General features: G+C 39.9%; 1 protein-coding gene across 5 annotated transcripts in view; it reads right to left on the bottom strand.

Annotated features, from left to right (window-relative positions):
- LOC149187843 (putative uncharacterized protein YDL057W) overlaps positions 1 to 26,593 on the bottom strand; it is a 383,231-nt gene that overhangs the window by 217,092 nt on the left and 139,546 nt on the right. For all 5 annotated transcript variants that reach the window (XR_016255791.1, XR_016255792.1, XM_089411483.1 and 2 more), the window contains exon 5: positions 15,279 to 15,443. Coding sequence is in view for 3 of the 5 variants with exons in the window: in XM_089411483.1 (XP_089267609.1) it covers positions 15,279 to 15,443 (165 nt within the window). In the remaining 2 variants the exon portion in view is untranslated. The remainder of the gene's footprint in view (positions 1 to 15,278; positions 15,444 to 26,593) is intronic.

Genomic DNA, 26,593 nt, shown 5'->3' with positions numbered 1-26,593 from the left:
TAAGCTCTACATTGCTCAAAATGCCGGAAAAGCCAGAAAAGCCAGAACTGTCGGAAAAGTCGGAAATGTCGGAACTGTCAGAAAAGTCGGAAAAGCCAGAACTGTCGAAAAATTCGAAACTGCCTGCAAAGCCGGAAAAGACGGAACTGCCGAAAAAGCCGGAACTACCAGAAAAGCCGGAATTGCCAGAAAGCTAGAACTGTCGGAAAAGCCGAAAAAGCTGGAACTGCCTACAAATCCGGAAAAGGCAGAACTGCCGGAAAAGCCAAAACTATCGGAACTGCCAAGAACTGTGGAATAGCCGAAGCATGCAAGGGACATCTAACTAAAGCTAGGGACAACAAGCAAGCAAGGTGCAGCCAACACATAGGTCAGGATAGCAGTATGATGCCACATGATGGGCATGCATAATGATGATAGAGACAACATGATGATGATGAATAATGCAACATGGTGATGGAAGCAGCATTGTGATGGAGGCAGCTCAGTGACCAGGTGTAGCACAATGACGGATGCAACATGAGTACAAGTTACAACACCATGATAGGTGAAGCAGTCACCTTGGAGAATCAGTTGAAGCAATATGACTTCAACTGATCACATGCAGATATCATAAAGTCAAAATGTTGACTTCTATTGTAAATATACTATCTCTCTCTCTCTCCTTCTCTGTTGAGCTTTGAAGAACATAAAGGAAGAATTGATCAAGGGTTTCCCCACATTGGGGTTTGTCCCTGGCTAGCGCCACATCTTGTGTCCTCTTGTCTTGGCTTGTCTTTTGTGATTTATATTTATGTTCTATCTGCAGTTTACTTTAATGCTGATGTGATTGCTAATCTGGAAAAGATACTGTGAAAATTAAATAAATTTCTCTAGCATAGAACATACCTAAATTTAACATGGAATCAGAGCTGAGGTGAAGACAATGCCCAAGCAAGAGTGAAAGAGCAATCACCAAAGACAGTTGGGACAGGACAAAAGGATCAATGGGATCATCATCCCTCTTCTCATTCACTAAGGGTGAAGTTGAAGCAGAGAATATTATCAGAATGGCGAAGCGGAAGTTTCTGATGGCCTACCTAAAGATCACTTCATTGGGAAGTTCGGATCCAAAAGTGGAAGGAAAGGCAGATGCCTTGGTTGCAATAAGTTCGGCCATTATGCGAAGGAGTGTCCAAAAAGCAGAGACACATCTCTTGATGAAGATAACAATCAGTCCATGGACATCTTCAAAGGAATGACTGGTAATGCAAGTCATCAAGGAAATGGTCGACTCTTCAAAGAAAGCAAGGAACCCCGGCACTTCATCGGATAGAAGGGTGCACTCTCTAATTTGATAGAGATGGAAACAATCGTGGGATTATACTTGGAGCCGATGCCACCTATCCCGGAAAGGGTGTAGGGAATGTTACCCCTCAATTGAATGAGGGTAACTCGATTCATTTACAGAATCTCTTTTATGTACCTGATCGCAAGAAGAACCTAGTGTCCATCTCGAAAATGGAAGTCAAAGGTTTCAGGGTGGCACTCATCGATGGAAAGGTACGTGTTTGAAAATAGACTTTTCAAAGATGTTTTTGAGTTCAGGGTTGTATCAAGTTGCAGGAAGTCCACTGGGGACCATGTCCATTGACACAACACCGAAGGTCTGTGAGTCAGATGGTGACAGAGATGCCTGAATTCAAAAAGAGCATGAAAGTACATATCTGAGATGTACCGAAGGAAAATTTGACAGGAGGGACCATTCCCCTCATGTAGCAGGTTCACTGATATGAAACAACCTGAGGGGTTTGAGATTGATGATCAGGAATCTCGCGTATGCAGGTGGAAGAAAGCCCTCTATGGCTTGAAGAAAAACTCCCCGGGCGTAGTATGAGAGGACTGATAGCTGTCAGATGAAGCTGAAGTGAAACCGATCCAAACCATTACTCGAAGGTTGTGGATGATAGACCTCTCATACCAAGCACCCTCTGAGGACAACCTATTTCAAATAGGTGCAGACCCTCTCACTTGCAGAAGTAAGAGGGAGTTGGATTCCGGATGTGGAATGATAAACTGCAAGCCTGTGACTACCTCGAGGATCTCAACTTTCAGAAGTTATATGGTAGTGATGTCGGTCCAGATTTGGGAAATGCCTCTAAGTCTCATAAACTCATTCGTGTTGATGTTCTTGGTGAACTTCTGTCTGGACATATGTTTTGTAGTTAGCATGGTGAGCTCATATTTGGTTGAGCCTCATTGGATTGGTGCCAAGAATCTTCTGAGATATCTTCGGGGCGCAATCTCTCATGAATTGAGATACACTGTCAGAAATATGAAACTGCATGATTATTCGAATGCTGACTGGGCAGGCAGTATGGAGGAACACTAAAGCAATTCTCAGTGCTGGTTCTCTTTGGATTCTACTTTGATATCATGGATGAACAGGAAGCAGAAGTTGGTTGTTATAAGCACCGCCAAGAACAGATACATAACTACGAGTATGATCTCGTATGAAGCTGCCTCGTTGTGGAAGCTCTTCAGTGAGTTGTTTGTACACATGATGAATACCACTGTGATTCTCTGTGACAACCAAAGGTGGGATTCGATTATTGAGGAATCCCGTATTCGATGATTGCTCCAGCAGATAGATACTACCTTATCTTGGATATGGTAAGTCGATGAGTAAGGAGGCTCTATCACACTGAGATGATGTACAGTTCACTACACTTTGTCAAAGCCCCAGGGAAAGATCAAATTTGTGATTTTCCCGAACGACTTGGAGTCATCAAGAGACCCTTGTAAAAGGGTCCTGTATGTTGTATACATTGAGCTCTGGGAGCTCTAGGGGCTTGCGATTCTTACTCGAGCAACATACAACCACAGGGTGACTCACCCTCCCCTTGTGGTGCGCACTGGACAGGATGATTCGCTCTCCTGTGAACAAGATGATTCGCTCTCTTATGTAGCAGGATGATTAGTTCTCCTGTGAGGTCTGGATGATGTGTTCTCCATGATGACTATGTAGCAGGATGATTAGTTCTCTTGTGAGGTCTGGATGATGTGTTCTCCATGACGACTATGTAGCAGGATGATTAGTTCTCCTATGAGATCTGGATGATGTGTTCTCCATGACGACTGTGTAGCAGGATGATTAGTTCTCCTGTGAGGCCTGGATGATGTGTTCTCCATGGTGATTGTGGAACAAGATGATTCGCTCTCTTGTGGGACAAGATGATTCGCTGTCTTGTGGACATGATGATTCGCTCTCCTGTGGACAAGATGATTCGCTCTCTTGTGGGATAGGATTGATTAGTTCTTTTGTCGAGGCATCCTACCCATGCAGTTTGGGACTCATGTGAAGTACGTCTCATCTGATCAATGAGCAGGGAAATGAGGATAGGGACCATAGTATCACTGATGGATGCATCGTTGTATCTACCACACTCTCTATGCTAGGATGACCTTCATTGATCTGGGACCAATGATATTGGTCTGGGACAAGTGGTAGGAGTTGTACCTACAATGACACTGAATTCGGTTCGGTTGAGGACTGGTCTGGAACCAATGGTACATACTCTGAGACTGACTTCGAGTTAGTAGAGTACTGGTCTAGGACCAGTGGTAGGAGTTGTACCTACGATGACACTGACTTCGAGTCAGTTGAGGACTAGTCTGGGACCAGTGGTACATACTCTGAGACCGACTTCGAGTCAATAGAGGACTGGTCTGGGACCAATGGTAGGAGTTGTACCGACTATGACACTGACTTCGAGTCGGTTGAGGACTGGTCTGGGACCAGTGGTACATACTCTGAGACTGACTTCGAGTCAGTGGAGAATGGTATGACACATTCTCATTCAATTCTTCTTCTTCATGGTTCAGCAGAGCAGAGCAGAACCAGTCGAGCCTGTTGACCTCTACTGGTCAACTACCCATGCAATGCACCCCGTTTTTCTTGACAGAAAGAAGCAGCACCTGATCAGCATGTCCGTGCCATCCTGCAGTCATCAACAGTTTCATCATTTTGATTGTAAACCCAGTCTGCATGTATGAATTGTAAATAATCTTAGCAGACGTGAGTCATGTATGTAATTTGCCTAGGTGGACCTAACTTTCTGATGATAATCTACGTCCCGGAAGGTTTTTTGTCTCACCGATCCACGGATCGGCAGAGTTTTCCTTCAAACCTGACCCCAAAGCCGGGATTGATTTTGTCATTTGAACTTTAGGAGAATCCTAGTGTGTTGATCTGCTAGATTATCGTTGTGTCGCAGAGCTGGGTGTTTTGTGAGGGTCTGTATTAAATGGGTTTGTCCCTTAAGGTGTAATTTTGTAAAAGTCATGATGTAATGTGTCTTGAGGGTCGAGAAATGTTTTAAATCCCCTCATGAGTCCTAGGTCCTAGGTCCTAGGTGATGTTTCCGAAGGTTTAGTTCAGTGATCCATTTTAAAATGAATTAAAAAATTAAAAAATGAATAAAAATAATAAAATAATGAAAAATAATAAAAAATTAAAAAAAATCAAGCAAAAACCCTAACTAATAAAATAATAATATTTTAAGTGAATAAATCGACGGATGAGATCAAGAGATGTCTTGATCCTCATCAACGGTCGAGATCATTTCTACATGGATCACTCGAACTAGCCGTTAGGATCATTTCCTTTATATAGGGTCTTAGGGGGTCATTTCAAATCATCGGATCTGTGAGTCTAAGGCTAAAGAAGCTCTCTTGTAAATCTGTTTCTGGTTAATAAAGGAAGACTTTGGGGTCCATATCTTGCTGGTGTTACTCTCTTGGAATGCTGTGAGATCATTTCATTTTCTGCATATGTTATTTTCAGCTGTTAATAATAGCTTTTCTAGAGTATTGTGGGTACAGGTATCTTGCTCACTTGCTAGGGTTTGGGTGCTGCTAGGGTTTCAGGAGTAATGGCAGGTATCTCCATTACTGTTTGAGATCTAGCAGCATTTTGCCCTCTTTATTGACGATTGTTTTGAGCTGTGCAGAATAACATTTTCTGAAGGAATTTGTGGGCGTTCGGGGAAGTTCTCGGCTGAACCAGCCAACTCCCGCAAGCATTTTCTGCTGAGCCCAGTGGATTTGATCCTGGGTTTATCATTCGGTTTTATCTTTCTGATCTGCATGAGAAAATTTCGGAAGCTTTTTTCACAGTGACAATCTGAAATTTCTTATCTTTAAAAATTTTCCTGTTCTTATTGTTAAATCTGGCTGTTAAAGGGGCCAAACCTGTAAATTATTAAGCTGTCTTAGGGTTTCATTTTTTTTAGGGTTTTCAAGCTTCTGCTTTTCACAATTTTTTTTCATTAGGGTTTCAAGAGTTTGCTTAGATTAGGTTTACTTAGGGTTTTGAATCTGTTTTTATGTACATACTATTTTTGGGGTGATTTCAGGTGGCAGAAGCAAACACCAAATATCGATCTGAGGGCACATGACACAGTTTCGCTGCTCCCTCCTATTCCATCACTAGCTGCATCGTTTTGCAATCAGTTGGCGAGACACAGTTGTTGTGCAATACCCTTGAGAAAATTTGATAAGCGTAACAAAGCCAGGCCATCACGTGTATGCATCAGGCAAAGTCTCATATGAAACGGTCCAATTACTCAGCAAATGCCAGCAGACATCCTGTGTAATGAGTAACTTTGGAAGCTATAAATCTGTATGCCTGTCCGTCGAAATGCATCCGTGAGCAAGGAAAATGAGTTTTCATCACGCCAGCCTCCAAAACTCCGGTGATCAGTTGATCCTCCTGCGTTTTCTGGCATCAACATTGTGCTTCAATACGGATTCAGCAAGGGTATGATGAGCACGTTTTGGAGCTGAACCTATCTCAAAACGGCATCCGCAGCAAGTCATATCCGCATCATTCAAACGCAGAACTGGCTCAGGGTGATAAGCAGCATCGTTTTCATTTGAAATTTCGCATTTTATCTGCTGTCTCCACCACCGGTATGCCTGTTTCTAATAAATCGTAAGGGTAGGGGCATTAACGTTGCATATCTTCGCTCGTCCTATGATCATATGCTTTTCCAAACGTGGCTGCGATTTCTCCTTGCGGTTTGCTGCGTATTGGGTATGGTAAGGATTCGGTGGTGTTCATAAAGTTTTTCTGTCCTTGGTGTTTCAACGACTTTTCATCATTCATCGTTCATCTTTTTATCATTCATTTGACAGAGTTTTTCTGTCCTTGGTGTTTCAACGACTTTCAATCATTCATCTTCTCATCTTTCTCATCTCTCGGTTGAGCTGGCAGATTCAATATTTTGGCATCTTTTCATCATATATCAGCAGCATCTCTTCGGTTTTGTTTCTTGTTTGGGTGGCGACTCCATTTTTCTCATTTTTCCCAGACAAGAAGCCTACCGCATATCTGTTTGTTGATTGCTTCTCGGATCTTAGAATCAGATTTGTTGTTCAAGTGGCGACTCCACTTCTTTCATCTTTTGATTTTCTTGAGCAAAGATCTAGTTCTATCATCCCTTATTGTTCATCATGGAGTATTCATTTAAACCATGTCGTTTTACTCATCGTCTCCATGATTTTCCGGAGGAGGCCCTTCCTGAATTGCCTATTTTTTCAGATGGTGATCCAATCGCTGCTAAAAGGCATATTGACTTGTTTATCCGCTTCATGATCATATATTGCAGACCCCCTCAGTTTCATCATGGTGATATCAAAATGCGTCTATTTGTCCTTTCTTTAGAAGATGATGCTTTGAATTGGTTTAACAATTTTCCTAAGGATTCTTTCTCTTCTTTGGCTGATATTATCAATGCTTTTGAAGATAGATATGGTTATCCAAACAGCTTGCCTTCTTCCTCTAAAATTGTGCAACAGAATGTAAGTAATTTGATAGGAGGTCCAGCTGAAAGATCCCAGGACGATTCTTCATGTCAAAATGTGTCATCCACCGAAAATATTGCAGATCAAGTTCATGATAGTGAAAAATCAGGGACAAATGACAATGAAAAAGAAGAGCAAAAGCAAATTATACGAGATCTAATGATGCTGGTAAGAAATATGGAAATCAATCAAACTAATTATGTCAATGATGTGAAAACTTTATGCACTCACCTGGAGAAACGTAATAGAGAGATTGAAGTCACGCAAAACCAGCATGCTAAGGAAATTGAGGCCATAAAAACTAATTATGAAACAGAAATTAGAATTATGCAAAGCAGGTTGTCGATCTTAGAGGAAAATATGGTGACCATGAAAGCTGATCATGATAGGGAAATTGACTCTATGCAAAACAAGTTATTCACTATGGATGAGGAAATGACTATCATGACATTCAATCATAACAATCAAGTGGCTGACATGCAAGCGAACCATAAAGAAGAAATAAATTTTATACAGCATTGCTTGATGGACATAAAGGAAAAGAATGTTAAAGTAATAAAAGACATGCGAGAACACCATGCCAGACAAATCAGTGATATAAAGGTTCAACATTCTAGTCAGATGGATGCCATTAGAATACAAGTTCAAAGGTTTCAGCAATTGGAAGATGAGAGAAACCAGCAAACATCAACAGATCAGGAGCCTTCTCATTTGTTGCAACAAGATTCATCTTATTATTGGGAGGTTGTTGATTCGATTGAAAGACGGTTGATTGAGGGTGATCCAGACAGACTTAAGAATGATAGAGATCAGATGCAAGATGAAGAAAGACATAGCATGCATATCTTACATACTTCATCTGATAGCTTTGAAACAGAAAGTACCAGGTCATCAGTAATTCAACCTGCCAGAAAGAAAAAGCGTAAGAGAAGGAAGATGAGACGAAGATTTGATACATCAGACGGCCGTGAGCAGCTTGATTTTCGGATAGGAAAAAGTCCTACCATATGCAAAATTGGACATGGCACATCCGACAAGCAGCCCACAGATTTGCCTGAAAGCAGGCAAATGCTCAGTATGCACTACATTGAACACATCTGATGCCGTAGGGCATCCTTTTGTATCGTATTTCTAACCCTACTCCTTGTTTTTTCCGCATTTTCATTTCTGCTTTAGGTAGTTAATAAATGAAGAGCTTTTCTATTGTGCTTAACGTATATGCTGATTTTTGGGATGGACGCTACTTATTTTTGCGTTGTATGGATGCAGATTCTGGATTCTCACATTCCTGCAAGCAGCAACGTGTCCCCAAGTAGAGCCAGATGTTGACCTCTACTGGTCAACTACCCATGCAATGCACCCCGTTTTTCTTGACAGAAAGAAGCAGCACCTGATCAGCATGTCCGTGCCATCCTGCAGTCATCAGCAGTTTCATCATTTTGATTGTAAACCCAGTCTGCATGTATGAATTGTAAATAATCTTAGCAGACGTGAGTCATGTATGTAATTTGCCTAGGTGGACCTAACTTTCTGATGATAATCTACGTCCCGGAAGGTTTTTTGTCTCACCGATCCACGGATCGGCAGAGTTTTCCTTCAAACCTGACCCCAAAGCCGGGATTGATTTTGTCATTTGAACTTTAGGAGAATCCTAGTGTGTTGATCTGCTAGATTATCGTTGTGTCGCAGAGCTGGGTGTTTTGTGAGGGTCTGTATTAAATGGGTTTGTCCCTTAAGGTGTAATTTTGTAAAAGTCATGATGTAATGTGTCTTGAGGGTCGAGAAATGTTTTAAATCCCCTCATGAGTCCTAGGTCCTAGGTCCTAGGTGATGTTTCCGAAGGTTTAGTTCAGTGATCCATTTTAAAATGAATTAAAAAATTAAAAAATGAATAAAAATAATAAAATAATGAAAAATAATAAAAAATTAAAAAAAATCAAGCAAAAACCCTAACTAATAAAATAATAATATTTTAAGTGAATAAATCGACGGATGAGATCAAGAGATGTCTTGATCCTCATCAACGGTCGAGATCATTTCTACATGGATCACTCGAACTAGCCGTTAGGATCATTTCCTTTATATAGGGTCTTAGGGGGTCATTTCAAATCATCGGATCTGTGAGTCTAAGGCTAAAGAAGCTCTCTTGTAAATCTGTTTCTGGTTAATAAAGGAAGACTTTGGGGTCCATATCTTGCTGGTGTTACTCTCTTGGAATGCTGTGAGATCATTTCATTTTCTGCATATGTTATTTTCAGCTGTTAATAATAGCTTTTCTAGAGTATTGTGGGTACAGGTATCTTGCTCACTTGCTAGGGTTTGGGTGCTGCTAGGGTTTCAGGAGTAATGGCAGGTATCTCCATTACTGTTTGAGATCTAGCAGCATTTTGCCCTCTTTATTGACGATTGTTTTGAGCTGTGCAGAATAACATTTTCTGAAGGAATTTGTGGGCGTTCGGGGAAGTTCTCGGCTGAACCAGCCAACTCCCGCAAGCATTTTCTGCTGAGCCCAGTGGATTTGATCCTGGGTTTATCATTCGGTTTTATCTTTCTGATCTGCATGAGAAAATTTCTGAAGTTTTTCACAGTGACAATCTGAAATTTCTTATCTTTAAAAATTTTCCTGTTCTTATTGTTAAATCTGGCTGTTAAAGGGGCCAAATCTGTAAATTATTAAGCTGTCTTAGGGTTTCATTTTTTTTAGGGTTTTCAAGCTTCTGCTTTTCACAATTTTTTTTCATTAGGGTTTCAAGAGTTTGCTTAGATCAGGTTTACTTAGGGTTTTGAATCTGTTTTTATGTACATACTATTTTTGGGGTGATTTCAGGTGGCAGAAGCAAACACCAAATATCGATCTGAGGGCACATGACACAGTTTCGCTGCTCCCTCCTATTCCATCACTAGCTGCATCGTTTTGCAATCAGTTGGCGAGACACAGTTGTTGTGCAATACCCTTGAGAAAATTTGATAAGCGTAACAAAGCCAGGCCATCACGTGTATGCATCAGGCAAAGTCTCACATGAAACGGTCCAATTACTCAGCAAATGCCAGCAGACATCCTGTGTAATGAGTAACTTTGGAAGCTATAAATCTGTATGCCTGTCCGTCGAAGTGCATCCGTGAGCAAGGAAAATGAGTTTTCATCACGCCAGCCTCCAAAACTCCGGTGATCAGTTGATCCTCCTGCGTTTTCTGGCATCAACATTGTGCTTCAATATGGATTCAGCAAGGGTATGATGAGCACGTTTTGGAGCTGAACCTATCTCAAAACGGCATCCGCAGCAAGTCATATCCGCATCATTCAAACGCAGAACTGGCTCAGGGTGATACGCAGCATCGTTTTCATTTGAAATTTCGCATTTTATCTGCTGTCTCCACCACCGGTATGCCTGTTTCTAATAAATCGTAAGGGTAGGGGCATTAACGTTGCATATCTTCGCTCGTCCTATGATCATATGCTTTTCCAAACGTGGCTGCGATTCTCCTTGCGATTTGCTGCGTATTGGGTATGGTAAGGATTCGGTGGTGTTCATAAACGCTCATTTCATTCAGCGCAGCAGTCACGCGGGTATTTTCCATCCAGCATCAAGTCCGGATCACGCTCCTTCCACTGTCGACTGAGACTAGCAAATCACGAAGGAAAATCTCGATCAATCGTTAGGGTTACGCCGGACCGCAGATGAATGTATCGTCAGGTAACACTGACCCTTCTCCTTTGCTCAGCAGGTAAGTCGATCCGCGTATCATTCGCATTGGTCTAGGGTTACGTCTCAGTCTGTTTGCGTTTTCAGAGTGGGCGTGTTTCGTTTATTTTAAAGTCTTCCACCCTTTGTCATTTAGCTTAGTGCCATGTTGTTTTAGTTCTCACTTTTGTATAGTCACGTAGATTAGATTTTTAATTAGATTTTTTTTGTTTGTTATTTACATAGTTTCGTTTTAATATTTTTTTTATGTCAGTTTTTTTTTTTTTTAGTTTTGTTAAAATGTTAGTGTTAATTTCATGCTTAGGATTATGATTTATGTTTTGCTTTAAAATATAAAAAATAAAAAAAATAAAAACATGTATATGTTCTAGGTTTTGTTTTAATTAGACTTTATTTTGTTTTTGATTTATGTGTTAGTTTTATATTTTAAATTTAGATTTTAAATTAGATTTTTGATTTGTTATAAAAAATAAAAAATAAAAAGATTCATTTTATTTCTTTAGATTTTAGTTTAACTTTTCTTTAGATTTGTTTGATAAATTTTTTAGATTTTATTTAAAAAAAAAAAAATAATAATAATAAAAAAAAAAAAAAAAAAAATTTGGAAAATTATTTTTGCGAGATTCAGTTATTATCATGCTATTCTAGGTCGAGATGCGAAATTGATATCTGGTTAACGGTTTATAATTCTCGTGGTATTTTAAGGCATTTATCTTTTAAAATTTTCTGTTGCTGGATATCGTTTTGGTCATTCTAAAGAGCATTGTGTTTTCGCTGATGATAGATGGTTGCTGTTCATGGTCCATGTTTCTATATCATTTAAAAAGTAATCATTTAAACATTAACTCCACAAGGCACTGGTCTGCAATTTATCAAATCCATCGAGCCCTTTTATCATCGTATCTCGTGTCTCCCAACCAACTGGTCGACAGTTGGTCTCATCATCTCGCAGGGTCCACCCCCCTTAGCCGCGGGAGACGGGCTTAAACGGAGGGATCGGGGATCAGAGTGACAGCCCCCGGTCCGAGCGTTGTCGTGCCAATCTGCGCGACAACAGAGCCAACAGAGCTGAACAGAGTTGAGCAAAGCAGAGTTGAGCAGAGTTGAGCAGAGTTGAGCAAGATCTGAGCAGAGCTAAGCAGAGCAGAGCAGAGCCAACAGAGTTGAGAAGAGCCAGCAGAGCTGAGCAGAGCCAGCAAAGTTGAGCAAAGCCAGCAGAGCTGCACAGAGCCAGTAGAGTTGAGCAGAGCCAATAGAGCTGAGCAGAGCTAGCAAATCTAAGCAGAGAAGTGCAGGGCACTAATGGAAAAGATAGTATAGTTGGACATATGGATCAGTGGATGGAGTTCTCCCTAGTTGAGAGGGAGTGTTAAAATTGGCAACTAGGGCCAAACTCCATGTGGGTCATATTATTTATGGCAGGTGATATTTTTATTGGATCCCTCTCATTGAGAGGTGTAGGATTGATCTAAAGATCATCCAATTCGGATAAGTATTTATGAAGTTATGAATTTTTTATTATGGACAAATTGTCAAGTCGACCAGCAACTTATGTAGGCTCAGAAGCCCAACAGTCATGTCTATTCAACCTCTACGTCTTAGTATAAATAGAAGAGGACTTGAAGTCATTTGTCACACACACTCACTCTTGTGATCTCACTTCATCCTGTTTTGGGTTTGATGAATATGAGAGCTAGAGGGAGTGCCCTAGGGTATACGTTGCACTAGATAACATGTCCTAGATCTAAATGCAGTCATGGGAGAATAAGCTCTACGTTGCTCAAAATGTCGTAAAAGCCGGAAAAGCCGGAATTGTCGGAAAAGCCGAAAAATGCGAAATTGTTGGAAAAGCCAGAAAAGCCGAAACTGTCGGAAAAGCCAAAAAATGCGAAACTGTTGGAAAAGCCAGAAAAGCCGGAACTGTCGGAAAAGCCGAAAAAATCCGAAACTGTTGGAAAAGCCGGAAAATCCGGAACTGCCTGCAAAGCCGGAAAAGCCGAAACTGTCGGAAAAGCCAAAACTGCCAAAAAAGTTGGAACTGCCAGATAGTCGGAACTATTGAAACTGCTGAAAAGTTGGAGTTGCCGAAAAAGCCGAAACTGCCGAAAAAGCCGGAAAAGATGGAATTGCTAGAATGCCAGAACTGTCGGAAACGCCGGAGCTGTTGAAAAAGCCGGAACTGCCTGCAAATCCGGAAAAGCCGAAACTGCCAGAAAAGCCAAAACTACCGGAACTGCCGAAACAGCCAGAGCATCTATCTCCAAAGGAGGGCAGCGTGCAAGGGACAACTAACTAAAGCTAGGGACAACAAGCAAGCAAGGTGCAACCAACACATAGGTCAGGATAGCAGTATGATGCAGCGTGATGGGCATGCATAACGATGATTGGGACAACATGATGATGATGAATAATGCAGCATGGTGATGGGAGCAGCATTGTGATGGGGGCAGCTCAGTGACCGGGTGTAGCACAATGACGGATGCAACATGAGTATGAGTTACAACACCATGATAGGTGAAGCAGTCACCTTGGAGAATCAGTTGAAGCAATATGTCTTCAACTGATCACATGCAGATATCATAAAGTCAAAATGTTGACTTCTATTGTAAATATACTCTCTCTCTCTCCTTCTCTGCTAAACTTTGAAGAACATAAAGGAAGAATTGATCAAGGGTTTCCCCACATTGGGGTTTGTTCCTGGCTGGCGCCACATCTTGTGTCCTCTTGTCTTGGCTTATCTTCTGTGATTTATATTTATGTTCTATCTACAATATACTTTAATGCTGATGTGATTGCTAATCTAGAAAAGATACTATGAAAATTAAATAAATTTCTCTAGCATAGAACATACCTAAATTTAACACTAATCAACTCGCAGCTGAAGTGCGCTTGCTCTTTACTTGAACATCTCCTTCTCTTGATTAAATCTTGTCCTTCACACTTGCTCTAACTCTTCCCTTCTTCTTACTCTTCACTTGCTCTCACACTTCTCTTGCACACGCTCAACACTAGTTCTTCTTTTTCACAATTAACATGCTACAACAACTCGAATTTGCTCTTGTTTAAATAAATGAGAAAGAAGAGGAGTTACAAAATGAATTCATGCCTTCAGCCAATCATAAGAGAATCGAATTCCATGAGGGAGGAGTTACTTGAGGAGAAGTGTAACTCATCCCAATAATAGAGAGAGAAGTACACATAGATGAGAATTTACAATTCGAATTAAGGAGAGAGAGAGTTACACTTAGACATGAGAGAATATTTGGTGAAAGTTACAAATCAAGTTGAATGAGGGAGTTACAAGTGAATTTAATGAGGAGTTACACTTTTCTCATACATTGAATTAGAGAGGGAGAGTTACATTCTCTTCAGTGTGGAGTTATTATTTTATTCCAAGAGAGAGATTTGATTTTCCAAGTAAGAGATTCTCAATTTTAATTTATTCAATGAGAGAATTTGTTTTTGTTAATCCATTAAAGGTGAATGACTTTAGACTATTTCATAAATAATAGCATCATAATAAAAATAATACTAGTAACTAGCCCCAAGGGATAGCTCAATTGGTCGAGCCCTCATTGCTAAGTATGTTGCCTATTGGGAGGTCACGAGGTAAAATCTCCTCAATGCCCTTGGGGTTAGGCCCGATATATGACGCTGCCTTTGATAGATCTGTGTGGATTACTGTCTGTGGACATAGTGGCCACTCATTGACCGCGAACCATGGTTGCCATAAAAAAAACAATAATACTAATAAGGATAAAAATATTAATTCTTGACTTGTATTGTAATGATTGATTTGATTTTAAAGAGGATTCCATATGTCGAAATCAACCTTGATCATTTAGACATGACTTTCTATTTTTGAAAAGTCACTTCCAAATTGAGATGTGACTTACTATTTTTGGAAATTCATATTAAAATTGTTAAAAATGAAATTTTATTATAGGCGGTTCAAATAGAATTCAAAGATATGATTTCTTCTAGGAGAAATTCATCCCTGAGCTGTCAAATTTTAACAAATTCAATGGATTTATAGGAGAAAATCGACATAAAAAAAAGAAGACTTGTTTTACTTCATCTCCTTCAATTTCTCAAAAAGCATTCAGAACTATGGCAAAAGACATGTTATGGACTACAACTGAGGAGATCCAAGTAATATACTAAGATCAATTTTTTGAGCAAAGGAGCAGCTTCCCATGATGGAAAACAAAACATCATAGGCAGAGAAGAGTTTTCCTTTAGCTCATTAGTGTCTTAGAATGTTCCCTTTAGTGATTTATATTTTATCCATGCAAAACTTCATTTCAGCAATAAGGTAGGAAAGAAACTTTAAGTGCCACCAAAGCTCAAGGGGTTAGCACAACCAGTTGTCACCAATGTTGCTGGGCATTTGTTTGGTTCCATGCCAGCAGGTGCACAGTCCAAATCCCCCAAGGTGACATGCAGTAGTCTACCCCAATGGGTTTACAAGGGATGCCATGTGTGAATGTGGGGAAGCATCCCTTGGGTTTCCCTGTGAGGTTTTCCTTGGGTTAAAAAAAATTCAGGTGCCACCATGGCGATTATTCTATATACCTCATCGTTCTACTCTATACATTGCAAGAAATTTAATTTTCATTTAATTTTTTATGTTTTCTAAGCTGTTCAATAATCAGACATTTGGAAAAAAGATGCAACAAACTCCAAGTTTGTTTTAACTGTAGTAATAAATTGGTTAGCATTGCTTACCAGATCTATTCTTAACATCAATAAATCCATCTTCATTGATCCTACGTTCAAAATCTTTACCCAAGCGCTCCTCTATGCCTTTGTCCAAGGCATATCGTCCACTAACATTAATAACAGTGCTAATATCATGATATTTAGAAGCATAGAGTAACACGACATTGCCTCCTGCAATAAACGTATTCAAAAACAATAGCTTAGTAGTTTTAATCGTTCAACAAGAAACCTCCAAAGACATTCGAAATTTAGCATGCCCAAAGAAATGTCATTTCTATTCTAAATGATCAACAAACGTCAAAGCAATAAAACCACAAGGCTTCAGACAAATAAAGAACGACAACTAGAAATAACACATTAAATGCAAATACCATCTTCATTTTACAACAATATAATTCTTGTTTGCATGCTTTATCTAAGGTTCAAGATCACTGAGGATTGCAAGAGAATCAATGTGAACACAACAACCATACACAAATCAAGAGTATTCGGTATGTATCATGCATGACTGTTCACACTAACATAGCATTATCAAAACGTACGTGCATATATAGATGCGAAAGTCCATATATAGATGCCCAAGAGTGGCATATCAGCAACCCCTTGGTTACGTCTATTCAAAATTAAAGTAATAAAAGTATTTATCGCATAACTGAAGTATCAACTCATAACCATGCTCTACCCCTCTCCACCCTACAGCTAACCCCAAACAAAATTACTTTCAAGCTTTAGAACAATATAATGCTTGTACGCAAGCTATATCTAAGGTTTAAGATCAGTGAGGATTACAAGAGAACGAATGTTAACACAACAACCATACACAAATCAAGAGTACCCAGTATGTATAAATTTATAATGAATGACTGTTTTCACTGTGATGGCATTATCAAAATGAAAGTCCATATATAGATGCCCAAGAGTTGCATAGCAGAAACCCGTTATGGTCACATCTATTAAAAATCAAAGTCATACTAAGTATTAATCAAAACATAATTCCTGTCTTAACTCAATCATACTACCCATTTTTACCCTACAGCTACCCCCAAACAAGCATCATTCCTAAAGCTTAAAAGTTCTCAGAATAAGTCGTACAGTGATGTGTGGTTTGATGGTAAGTCACATGGGCTATGCCTAGGTTGACCGACGTTCAAATCTCATTGAGTACATTGACCTGCTGTGGTGGCGGCTAGAGGGGCGGATTCCCCTTTCCTGTGAGTCTGCTCTTGCTAAAATCATAGAGACTTAGTATACCCGACTTGCAGGTGGTTGGTTATGCTCTTGGTGTTATAGTGGCAGCGTTGAGGTTTGATCCTGGGTCTCCCTTAGATTAGGCCAGGCAGTTACCGATTCACCATGTTGTAAAAAAAAAAAAAAGTTCTCAGAATAAGTTAGTTGCCTCCTGCAAAGATCGATATTGTTCTGCAACTGGTTTTAGAGTAACTTCAGAATGTTGGTGTATAGGGGGAATGTCTGGCAGAGTCTGGAAGGCTTCATATTTATTGACAAGTGGTCGGTCTTTATTTGAACTAGTGACTTCAACAGGTGTTGTAGAGACAGAAGTGCTGTCCTGTCCTTATCCCACTGCAACATTTATTCCATCTGAATTCCTCGTGATTTGGACTATTCCAGTTCAAATTTTTCCTTCTTCAAACTTTTATACTTATCTTTGAAACATTCCGTGGATTCTTGAGACTTAGTGAAAACTTCTATTTAGTGCTGTGTTATGAACATAAATATATAAATATAAATATGATTAAATAATAATAATTAAGAAAGAGACTAATGAAAAGACATGTCTCTCAATAAAAGGGTCCTAACCCTTGATGAAAGGGCACCCTATCTAGCATAGAAATCGGGCCCTCATTTGTAACATCTCATTATCTTATTCATATTCAATACATTCTTATATATTTTTATTCTACATGGATATATTAATATTCCAGATATTTTAATAACTGTTCCTGAGTAACAACTTTGTTATTGCATGCTGTAATTATTTTTACTATTGACATACAGTACTTTTTGCCTCCTGAATTTTCCATTTCATCACTGGGTGTTCTTGTTGCAAAGTCTCATTATTGTTCAGTCATGTTTTCTCATATTGAAATACCTTTGGACTTCAGCATTTATGTTTGCCATTTTACTTGAACATCCTTGCAAATATTCATAATCAATAAGGTCTGGACTCTGATTTTATCAATCCATTATGACCCTCTGGCAAAGTTTGTTCAAAGTTCCAAACAGTAAGCACACAGGACATGCACCCACTATCAACCCAATGCACTCTCTTCTCACTTTGGCCAACCCCTAGAATGCTACAGGGGTATCCCAAACTATGTTGAAAATAGCAACAAGAAATGCTATAAATAGAAGTGTTAAACATAGCACTGCTATAAATAGCATTTTGAGATACCTTCCTATTTTAGTCAGTCCCTAAACTAAAATAGAGAAGTAAAATTCGAATTTGATCTTAGCAGCTGTTTGTAAAATAATTAATTAATTCACCATGAGTTAATTAGTTGTGGAAAATAAAAAATGAAGTCTATGTGATGACATGCAACAGTTTCTCTATTGATTGAGGAATTTATCCATCAGTTAAAGAGATAAGGATGAGTTGTAATATTGAGTTGTAATTAGTTGGCTCAGTTAACTGAGTCAAATCCAGTTAGATTAGTTCAAATAGCTTGTTGAATTAATTGTGAGTTCAGTTAGTTAATGCATGCATGCATCCATATAACTGCTGCACTTCAGATAACTGAATATTTTCTCATAACTAACTCATGGATGTCAGTTCAGTCAGAGACCCAGTTGAAATCAGGTGATGGGACAGTGTACTATCAGTTGCAAGAATATTCCTTGGAGGATAAATCTTGCATGCAGAAGGAATTCATTCCTTGAGGATTGCGCAGTTACTTCTTCAGTTTAGTGAGTGTGAATGAGGCCAATTCACACAAGTGCAATCACTGGACCCCAAGAAAAACTGCACAAGGAAATAGGAGGCTTGGAGGGCTGGAGGAAGACATATGTTGTGTCTATTTAGTGTGTGAGTTGTATTGTTCTATTGCAGAGAGAGTAGGATAGCTTGAGAGCTAATTCTTTTTGTAATCTAAACATATTTCCACTTGTATGATATTACAGAGATTGGGGTTTTAGGCTGAGGCTTTCCCCAGGATTATTATTTTGTGTTCATGTGTGATTGCTTTCTCTTTCTCAGTTATATGTGTTCTATTGATCTTGCTCATATTCGATTAAACTTCCACAAAGTTTGTTGCAGAAGTAGATCTTGTATTTTTCTTTAGTATATTGCATAATCTGTTGATCTACAGTGGGAAATTCTACATGGTATCAAAGCAAAGGTGATCAAAGGAGAGAATAGTATACAAGAAGGGAGAAGTTCGAAGTTTGTGGTTCCTGAATATAGAAATCGAGTTCTTATCACATCTCAATTTCACCAATGGCATTCAATGGTTTAAGACTCGAATATGCTCTTGATGGTAGTTCGGATTATATAGCCTGGAAGGATCGCATGGAAGCAGTATTAAAGGATAATGGTCTAAAAGACTTCATTGATCAAGAAACCGACTGATGCTACTGAATTGGCAGAATGGAAGAAATGTGTGGCTAGAGCAAGGAGAATCTTTCTGGAGGGAGTTCGAGACCACATAGTCTCGAGTCTCCATGGGAAGGAGATACCGTTTTTGAAGTGGAAAACATTGAAAGATCTATATCAGAATAGTAGCGACCAGAGTAAGCTGGCACTGAAAGACAAGCTTCAGAAAATCAAGTGTGAAAAGGGCAACACGATCTCTACGTATCTGAACAAGCTCACCACCTGCAGGGATGAGCTTGGAAGCGTAGGGATCACGATAGTCGATGATGACATGGTGAGTGTTGCACTCCTCGGTCTTCCTAAGAGCTGGCATAGCTACCAAGACTCGGTTAATGGAAGAGAAAAACTGTCAGATTGGGAACGACTTTGGTCAGATTTGATGCAGGAGGAAATAAGAAGAAGCACCAGAGATGGATCCTCATCGAAGCAAGATGATGAGGAAAATCTAGCCTTAGTGAGTAAGGTGAGGAAGGGGAAAGGGAAGGCGTCCCAATCCAAATCCAGTTCTTCCCATGGTGGGAAGAATTTTGACAAATCGAAAGTGTGATGCTTTCATTGAAATGAAGTGGGCCATTATGCTACGAATTGTCCACACAAGAAATCTAAGAAGGGTTCCTCGAAGGGATCTGATGGTAAGGCACTGGCCTCATAGTTTGGCTGGATTTCTCTCTTATCGCATGCATGGTTTCATCCATGGTGGGATGTGTTTGGTACCTAGACAGTGGAGCTTCCTTCCACATGTCAGGGGACAAGAATCATTTCAGTACCTTGGAGCAGAAGGATATCCAGATGCGGATCGAGATGAGCGATGATGGAAAGTACCGTGTTTCAGGTAAGGTACAGTTGTGTTTCAGAGGTAGCATGGAGCTCCTCTCACCCTCGCCGATGTTAAGTATGTACCAGGTCTAAAGAAGAATCTTGTGTCCATTGTTATGCTAGAAGATAAAGGCTATGATGTAGTCTTTAGCAAAGGAAAGGTATTCCTGAGGCATATCAGCACTAGACAGACAAAGCGAATAGGGATTCGAGTTAAGAATCTCTACAGGCTGAAGGTAGATGACTATGCTGCTTTGACTTCCAAAGCTACGATGGTGCAAAGCCAAGATGTTGGCGAGCTATGGCATAGAAGATTGGGCCACTTGCACCATGGAGCCCTGAAGATCATGTAGCAGATTTCTACCGGTTTACCCAAGGGAAAACTGGAGCAGACAAATACATGCAAAGGTTGTACCTTGGGTAAGTATGCGAAATCTTCCTTTTCGGATCAAGACAGTAGAGCTGGAGCAATCCTGGAGCGAGTTCACTCAGATGTTTGTGGACCATTCTCTACAGCCTCCACCACTAAACAAAGGTACTATGTTATTTTTATTGATGATTTTTCTCGTAGATGTTGGATCTACTTTATGCAAAAGAAGGATCAGACCTTCTTGAGGTTTTGTGAGTTTAAAGCCTTGGCAGAGAAAGAATCTGGAAAGAAAATAAAAGCCTTGCGTAGCAACAATGGTGGAGAGTATGTCTCCCAGTAGTTTAAAGACTTCTGCGCTGTAGAAGGAATTAAACGGGAGTTGACAGCACCCCATAACCCACAACAGAATGGGGTGGCTGAAAGGAAGAACAAATCGATTGTGGGAGCAGCTCGAGCGATGTTGCATGACCAAAGCCTACCACTGCATTTGTGGGCTGAGGCATGCAATACAACAGTATACTTGCAGAACAGAAGCCCGCACCATATACTGGGAATGAAGACACCTATGGAGGCCTTTTCCGAGAAGCGATCAGATGTGAGTCACTTCCGAATCTTTGGATCATCAGTTTACTGTCATGTGACCAAAGATGCCCAAAAGAAGCTAGATACCACAGCTGAGTTGGGAATACTTGTGGGGTACAGCGATACACCCCACAACTATCGGGTGTACCTACCTACCAGTCAAAGGACTGTGGTACGTAGGGATCTGAAATTCGACAAGCAGAAAGCCATGCGAGTATCACTTGAGAGGGAGCTCAAGTTGCATGCAGATGAGGAACTTTCAGTCCCTAAGGAGGAGGAGCCTCAGATTGATGCGAAGCAGCTGCATGCAGAGAATCCGGCAATGGAGACAACCACTCATGCTAATACTTCCAGAGATGGGTGGAAACGCTCAAGGGAAGCTAACAAGTTGATGCTGGATGCGCGGGAGAATGTGGGACAGCCATCTTCTCAGCGCAGACAGAGGAGGTCACCCAAGCAGTACACTAGTTACATGGTCTGGTTGAGGAGTGTGTAGATTCTGAGCCTTCTTCATTCGAGGAGGCAGTGCAGCAACCAATCTGGGTTGATGTAATGATGGAGGAGTACGACTCCATCGTGCGGAACTGTATTTGGGATGTTGTCCCAAGACCTCAGGACAAGTCAATGGTGAGTTCCAGATGGCTTTACAAAGTAAAGCAGGCAGTTGATGGTAGTGTTGAGAAACACAAGGCAAGGTTTGTTGCTCGTGGTTCGCAAGTCGAGGGGATCGACTACGATGAGACCTTTGCTCCTGTAGCAAGGTACTCATCTATCATATCGATGTTGGCACTATCAGCTCCGATGGGGTGGAAGATCCACCAAATGGACGTGAAGACAGCATTCCTCAATGGAAAGATTGAGGAGGAGGTGTACATTGAGCAGCCAGAAGGTTTCGAGGCCTTCGACCGTGAATCGCATGTGTGCAAACTTAAAAGCGCTCTGTATGAGCCAGTGTTGCGGGGGAGCGCCCCCCCCCCCCCTCGCTCCCGCTCCCGATCCGCGCTCCGGGCGGGAGCGACTCGGGAGCGGGTCGGGAGCGCGCTCCCTAAAAAAAATTTCGCTCCCTGCCTTTTCGGGAGCGTTTTGCCTTTTTTGCATTTTTTTTTTTGTAGTAATGTTCGAAATGCAATTTTTTTTGAAAGAAACAAATAGTTTTTGAGTGGGGCAACTTAATGATCAAGTCTAGGCCCTAGTATTGATATGTTATTCATGGTAATGTTAAATTCTTAAAGTAAAAGTGACATTTTCTTTAATTTTCATTTTCATCCTTTTACTTAAATTTTTAACATTACCATGAAATGACTCAGGATGTTTGAGAGTGGTTTCGTCCTCATTGGATTTCATATGGAGAAAGTAGAATTTTAGATTTCATTCAAAATCCAGCAGACTTATCAGTTTTTCAGGATTTCAGGATTGGGGGATTGCAATGTTTCCATTGAATTTTGTCATGTATTAGGGTATGGAACTCATATTTAATCAAGAGTACCAATCCCTCTATGTACCTTGATGTTAGTGACATTGGTTGTCGAACTCCTCTATCATGACCCTTCTAAAAATGTACGCATCACTCAAACAAAATCTTGACTTGACATGCTATGCTTTTTCTATCTTATGTTAATGCTTAGAGGGTGATATTAATGACAAAGATCCCTATACAGATACAAAGGTAATGACAAAGATACCTCTGGATATTAATGCTTGGAGGGTGATATTAATGACAAAGATCCTGATTTTGCAACAAGACTAAAAAATTAGACATTTCTCGTGGTGGCAAGAGGCCCAAGCATAAGAAATAGATAATAGATTTACTTCTCTTTTCTAGTTTCTAGTAGCTTTTATAACTATTGACTCTTTCATATTTATTATGATATTTTTTTAAACAATATATGACAATTTAAGTTTGAAGTTGGCAATTATAACTCATTAGTAATGAATTATGAATATGATGCTTCATGAAAGTTGAAAGTTGTTTCATTTCATTTCATGTTAGATATTATTTGTTGTAATGGTTACACTTAGCTTACAAGTACAACTTTGGTGATCAATGATGATAAATGTTATATATTGAATTTTGAAAGTTTGAAACTTTAAGATTGATGAATCATGAGACTCAATATGTTGTATGTTACTATGTTACTAACTTGCGGACGTGGTTGATGAAGATTATAACTTCTAGATGATTGTTGTTATATGGTTCAATCTATGCTTTTTTATGTTTTTTATATCTAATTCATCATTCTACATGTTTTTGTTGACATATATGTATCAAAAATTAAAAAATATAAAAATATATATATTTTAAAAAAATCGCTCCGGGATTCGCTCCCAAACCGGGAGCTTCTGAAAATGGTCGCTCCCGCTCCCGTTTTCGCTCCCGCTCCCCGCTCCTGCTCCCGCTCCCAAGTAACATTGGTATGAGCTGAAGCAAGCACCCCGTGCTTGGTACACCAAGATCGACAGCTATTTCACCGGGTTGGGATTCACCAAGAGTGAAGCAGATGCGAACCTTTACCACATCATGATACAAGGTAAGCCATTGATCATTGTTCTTTATGTCGATGATCTGATTTTGATAGGTTATGATCAGTTGATACAGTCTTGCAAGGAGGACCTTGCAAGAGAGTTCGAAATGAAAGACATGGGTCTTATGCACTACTTTCTAGGCATGGAAGTATGGTAGGGAGATGGAGAAGTTTTTGTGTCTCAAGGCAAGTATGCCAATGAGATCTTCAAGCGGTTCCATATGGAGAAGTGCAAACCCATGCAGACTCCTCTAGTTGGGAACTGGATGAAGGAGGATGTTACTTTAGGTGAGGTAGTAGCTACTACTGTTTATCGGCAGTTGGTGGGTTCACTTATGTATCTGATGAACACACGACCTGACTTGTGTTTTGCGATGAACTAGTTGAGTCAAGCTATGGTTCAACCTACCAAGTTGTTTTGGAAGAAAGTGAAGCATGCGCTGAGATACCTCTGAGGCACATCTCAGTTTGGATTGTGGTATAGACGGACAGAGGGAGTGAAGCTTCAGGACTTCACAAAGGCGAATTGGGCAGGGAGTCCATCAGACCAAAAGAGCACTTCTGGAGGAATCTTCAACCTTGGTTCAGCGGCAGTTTCCTGGTATAGCAGGAAACAAAGATCAGTTGCACTTAGCTCAGCAGAGGCTGAATACATGGCTGCTAGTCAGGCTGCATGTGAAGCCATTTGGATGCGAAAGATTCTAGTGGGATTGTTTGGTCAAAGGATGGATCCTACAGTGATATACTGCGATAATCAGAGTTGTATCAAACTCTGAGAATCCAGTTTTTCATGATAGGTCCAAGCACATAGATATCCGATATCACCATCTTCAAGACTGTGTGGTCAAGAGGATCATGTTGTTGCTGTATGTTTCGATCGAGGAACAGGACGCAGATATTTTGATGAAGGCATTGTCAAAATGCAAGTTCGAGTTCCATAGAGACAGGATTGGGGTTACTGATAATCCCTTTCTTGTTGAGAGGGAGTGTTGAAAATAGCAACAAGAAATGCTATAAATAGAAGTGCTAAACATAGCACTGCTATAAATAGCATTTCGGGATACCTTCCTACTTTAGTCAGTCCCTAAACTAAAATAGAGAAGTAAAATTTGAATTTAATCTTAACAGTTGTTTGCAAAAAAATTAATTAATTCACCATGAATTAATTAGTTGTGGAATATCAAACATGAAGTCTATGTGAGGACATGCAATAGTTTCTCCATTGATTGAGGAATTTATCCATCAGTTAAAGAGATAAGGATGAGTTGTAATATTGAATTGTAATTAGTTGGCTCAGTTAACTGAGTCAAGTACAGTTAGATTAGTTCAAATAGTTTGTTGAACTAATTGTGAGTTCAGTGAGTTAATGCATGCATGTATGTAACTATTGCACTTCAGATAACTGAATATTATCTCATAAATAACTCATGCATGTCAGTTCAGTCAGAGACCCAATTGAGATCAGGTGATGGGACAGTGTACTATCAGTTACAAGAATATTCCTTGGAGGACATCTCTTGCATGCAGAAGGAATTCATTCCTTGAGGATTGCGCAGTTACTTCTTCAATTTAGTGAGTGTGAATGAGGCCAATTCACACAGGTGGCATCACTGGACCCCAAGAAAAATTGCGCAAGGAAATAGGAGGCTTGGAGGGCTGGAGGAAGACATATGTTGTGTCTATTCAATCTGTGAGTTGTATTGTTCTATTGCAGAGAGAGCAGGATAGCTTGAGAGCTGATTCTTTTTGTAATCTGAACATATTTCCACTTGTATGATATTACAGAGATTTGGGTTTTAGGCTGAGGCTTTCCCCAGGATTATTATTTTGTGTTCATGTGTGATTGCTTTCTCTTTCTCAGTTATATGTGTTCTATTGATCTTGCTCATATTCAATTAAGCTTCCGCAAAGTTTGTTGTAGAAGTAGATCTTGTATTTTGCTTTAGTATATTGCATAATTTGTTGATCTACAGTTGGAAATTCTACAAACTATACACACTTCACCAATGACCTTAGAATGACCAGTGCCTATAAACATTGAAATGATGGAAGTTAGGAGCTAAAGAAAACTAAAATATTAGATCTGATATAAGTTATTCTACCGTGGATAATTCAGATCAGCAAAAAAATACTCAATAAGTGAAAGAGTAAGCCCTATAAAAGCAGAAGAATAAGCCCTTACCAATCTTCGGATGAAATATCTTGATATTACCTTGGTATGTGGCTTAAAATAAAGAAAAGGCTTGTTGTTCTAAACCTTCATACTTGCAAATCTGCAATAAAACGCAGAAACCTGCAAGCTGCAGCCCACTTTGAGGCAACCCGTAAGCCTTAAAATGACCAAGAAATATGTGGCTATGGGTTGGACGTGTTAGGATATTGAAATATGAGTCAAATGAACCTTCAATCACTTAGAGATACTGAGTAATAGGAGAAATATCCAAATCTGGAACTTTAGGTATAGCCCAACAAAGTGACTCAAAACGGATCTCACACCAACATAAAGGAAGTGAGAACACAAACCCTAGACATCCCTCTCCAAGTGATGAAGTTACCCTTCAAATGGATTGATCTTGATAGTTTTTGTAGTAGTCTTGAGTTATTCACAATTTACCTTAGAAAAATATTTGAAATCAACTAAGAGAAACTCCAAGATGAACAGTGAACATCAAAGCTTTCATGAAAGGAATCAGAGAAACAGTAACAAGGGTTCCAGAACTTGGCATGGAACACAATGATGTGGGCAGAGGATGCATACTTGGGAAGTATGCTAAGGAAGCATTTCCAAGAAGTGACAGCAGAGTTGATGGCGTGTTAGGACTCATGCATTCAAATATTTGTGGCCCGATGTCCACTAAAGCTCTCAGCGGTGCCGAATATTTCGTCATCGTTATTGATGACCATTCCAGGAAAACCTGGATCTACTTCTTGAAGACCAAAGATGAGGTCTTTGATCATTTCAGAAAGTTTAAAGCTCTCGTGGCGAATGCGACAGGGAAGAAGATTAAGATGCTTTGCTCAGATAATGGTGCAGAATATATTGATAGACTTCATAGATTTTTGTGCGAAGGAAGGCATCAAGAGAAAATGGACAACTCCATATAATCCACAACATAATAGTGCAGCGGAGCAGAAAAACAGAACCATTGTTGGAGTTGCAAAGGCTATGTTATATGACCAGGATTTACCCATATTTCTATGGGAAGACACGTAACATGACAATATATATTCAAAACAAGACTCCTCATAAAGCATTGGGGAAGAAAACGCCAGAAGGAGTCTTCACAGGGAAGAAGCCAAAAGTTAGTCACTTCAAAAATTTTGGCAGCATTGCTTATTGCCATGTGCTAGATGATAAACAAACCAAACTGGATCAAACTGCAGAGAAGGGGTTATTTGTTGGGTATAGTGAAACCTCAAA

This window comes from Pinus tabuliformis, chromosome 3_1 (genome assembly GCF_031772625.1).
Source record: "Pinus tabuliformis cultivar Carrire ecotype Pingquan chromosome 3_1, CPIR1, whole genome shotgun sequence".
Lineage (NCBI taxonomy): Eukaryota > Viridiplantae > Streptophyta > Pinopsida > Pinales > Pinaceae > Pinus > Pinus tabuliformis.
Note: the sequence above shows the minus strand (reverse complement) of the source record. Positions and strands in the feature narration are given on the sequence as shown.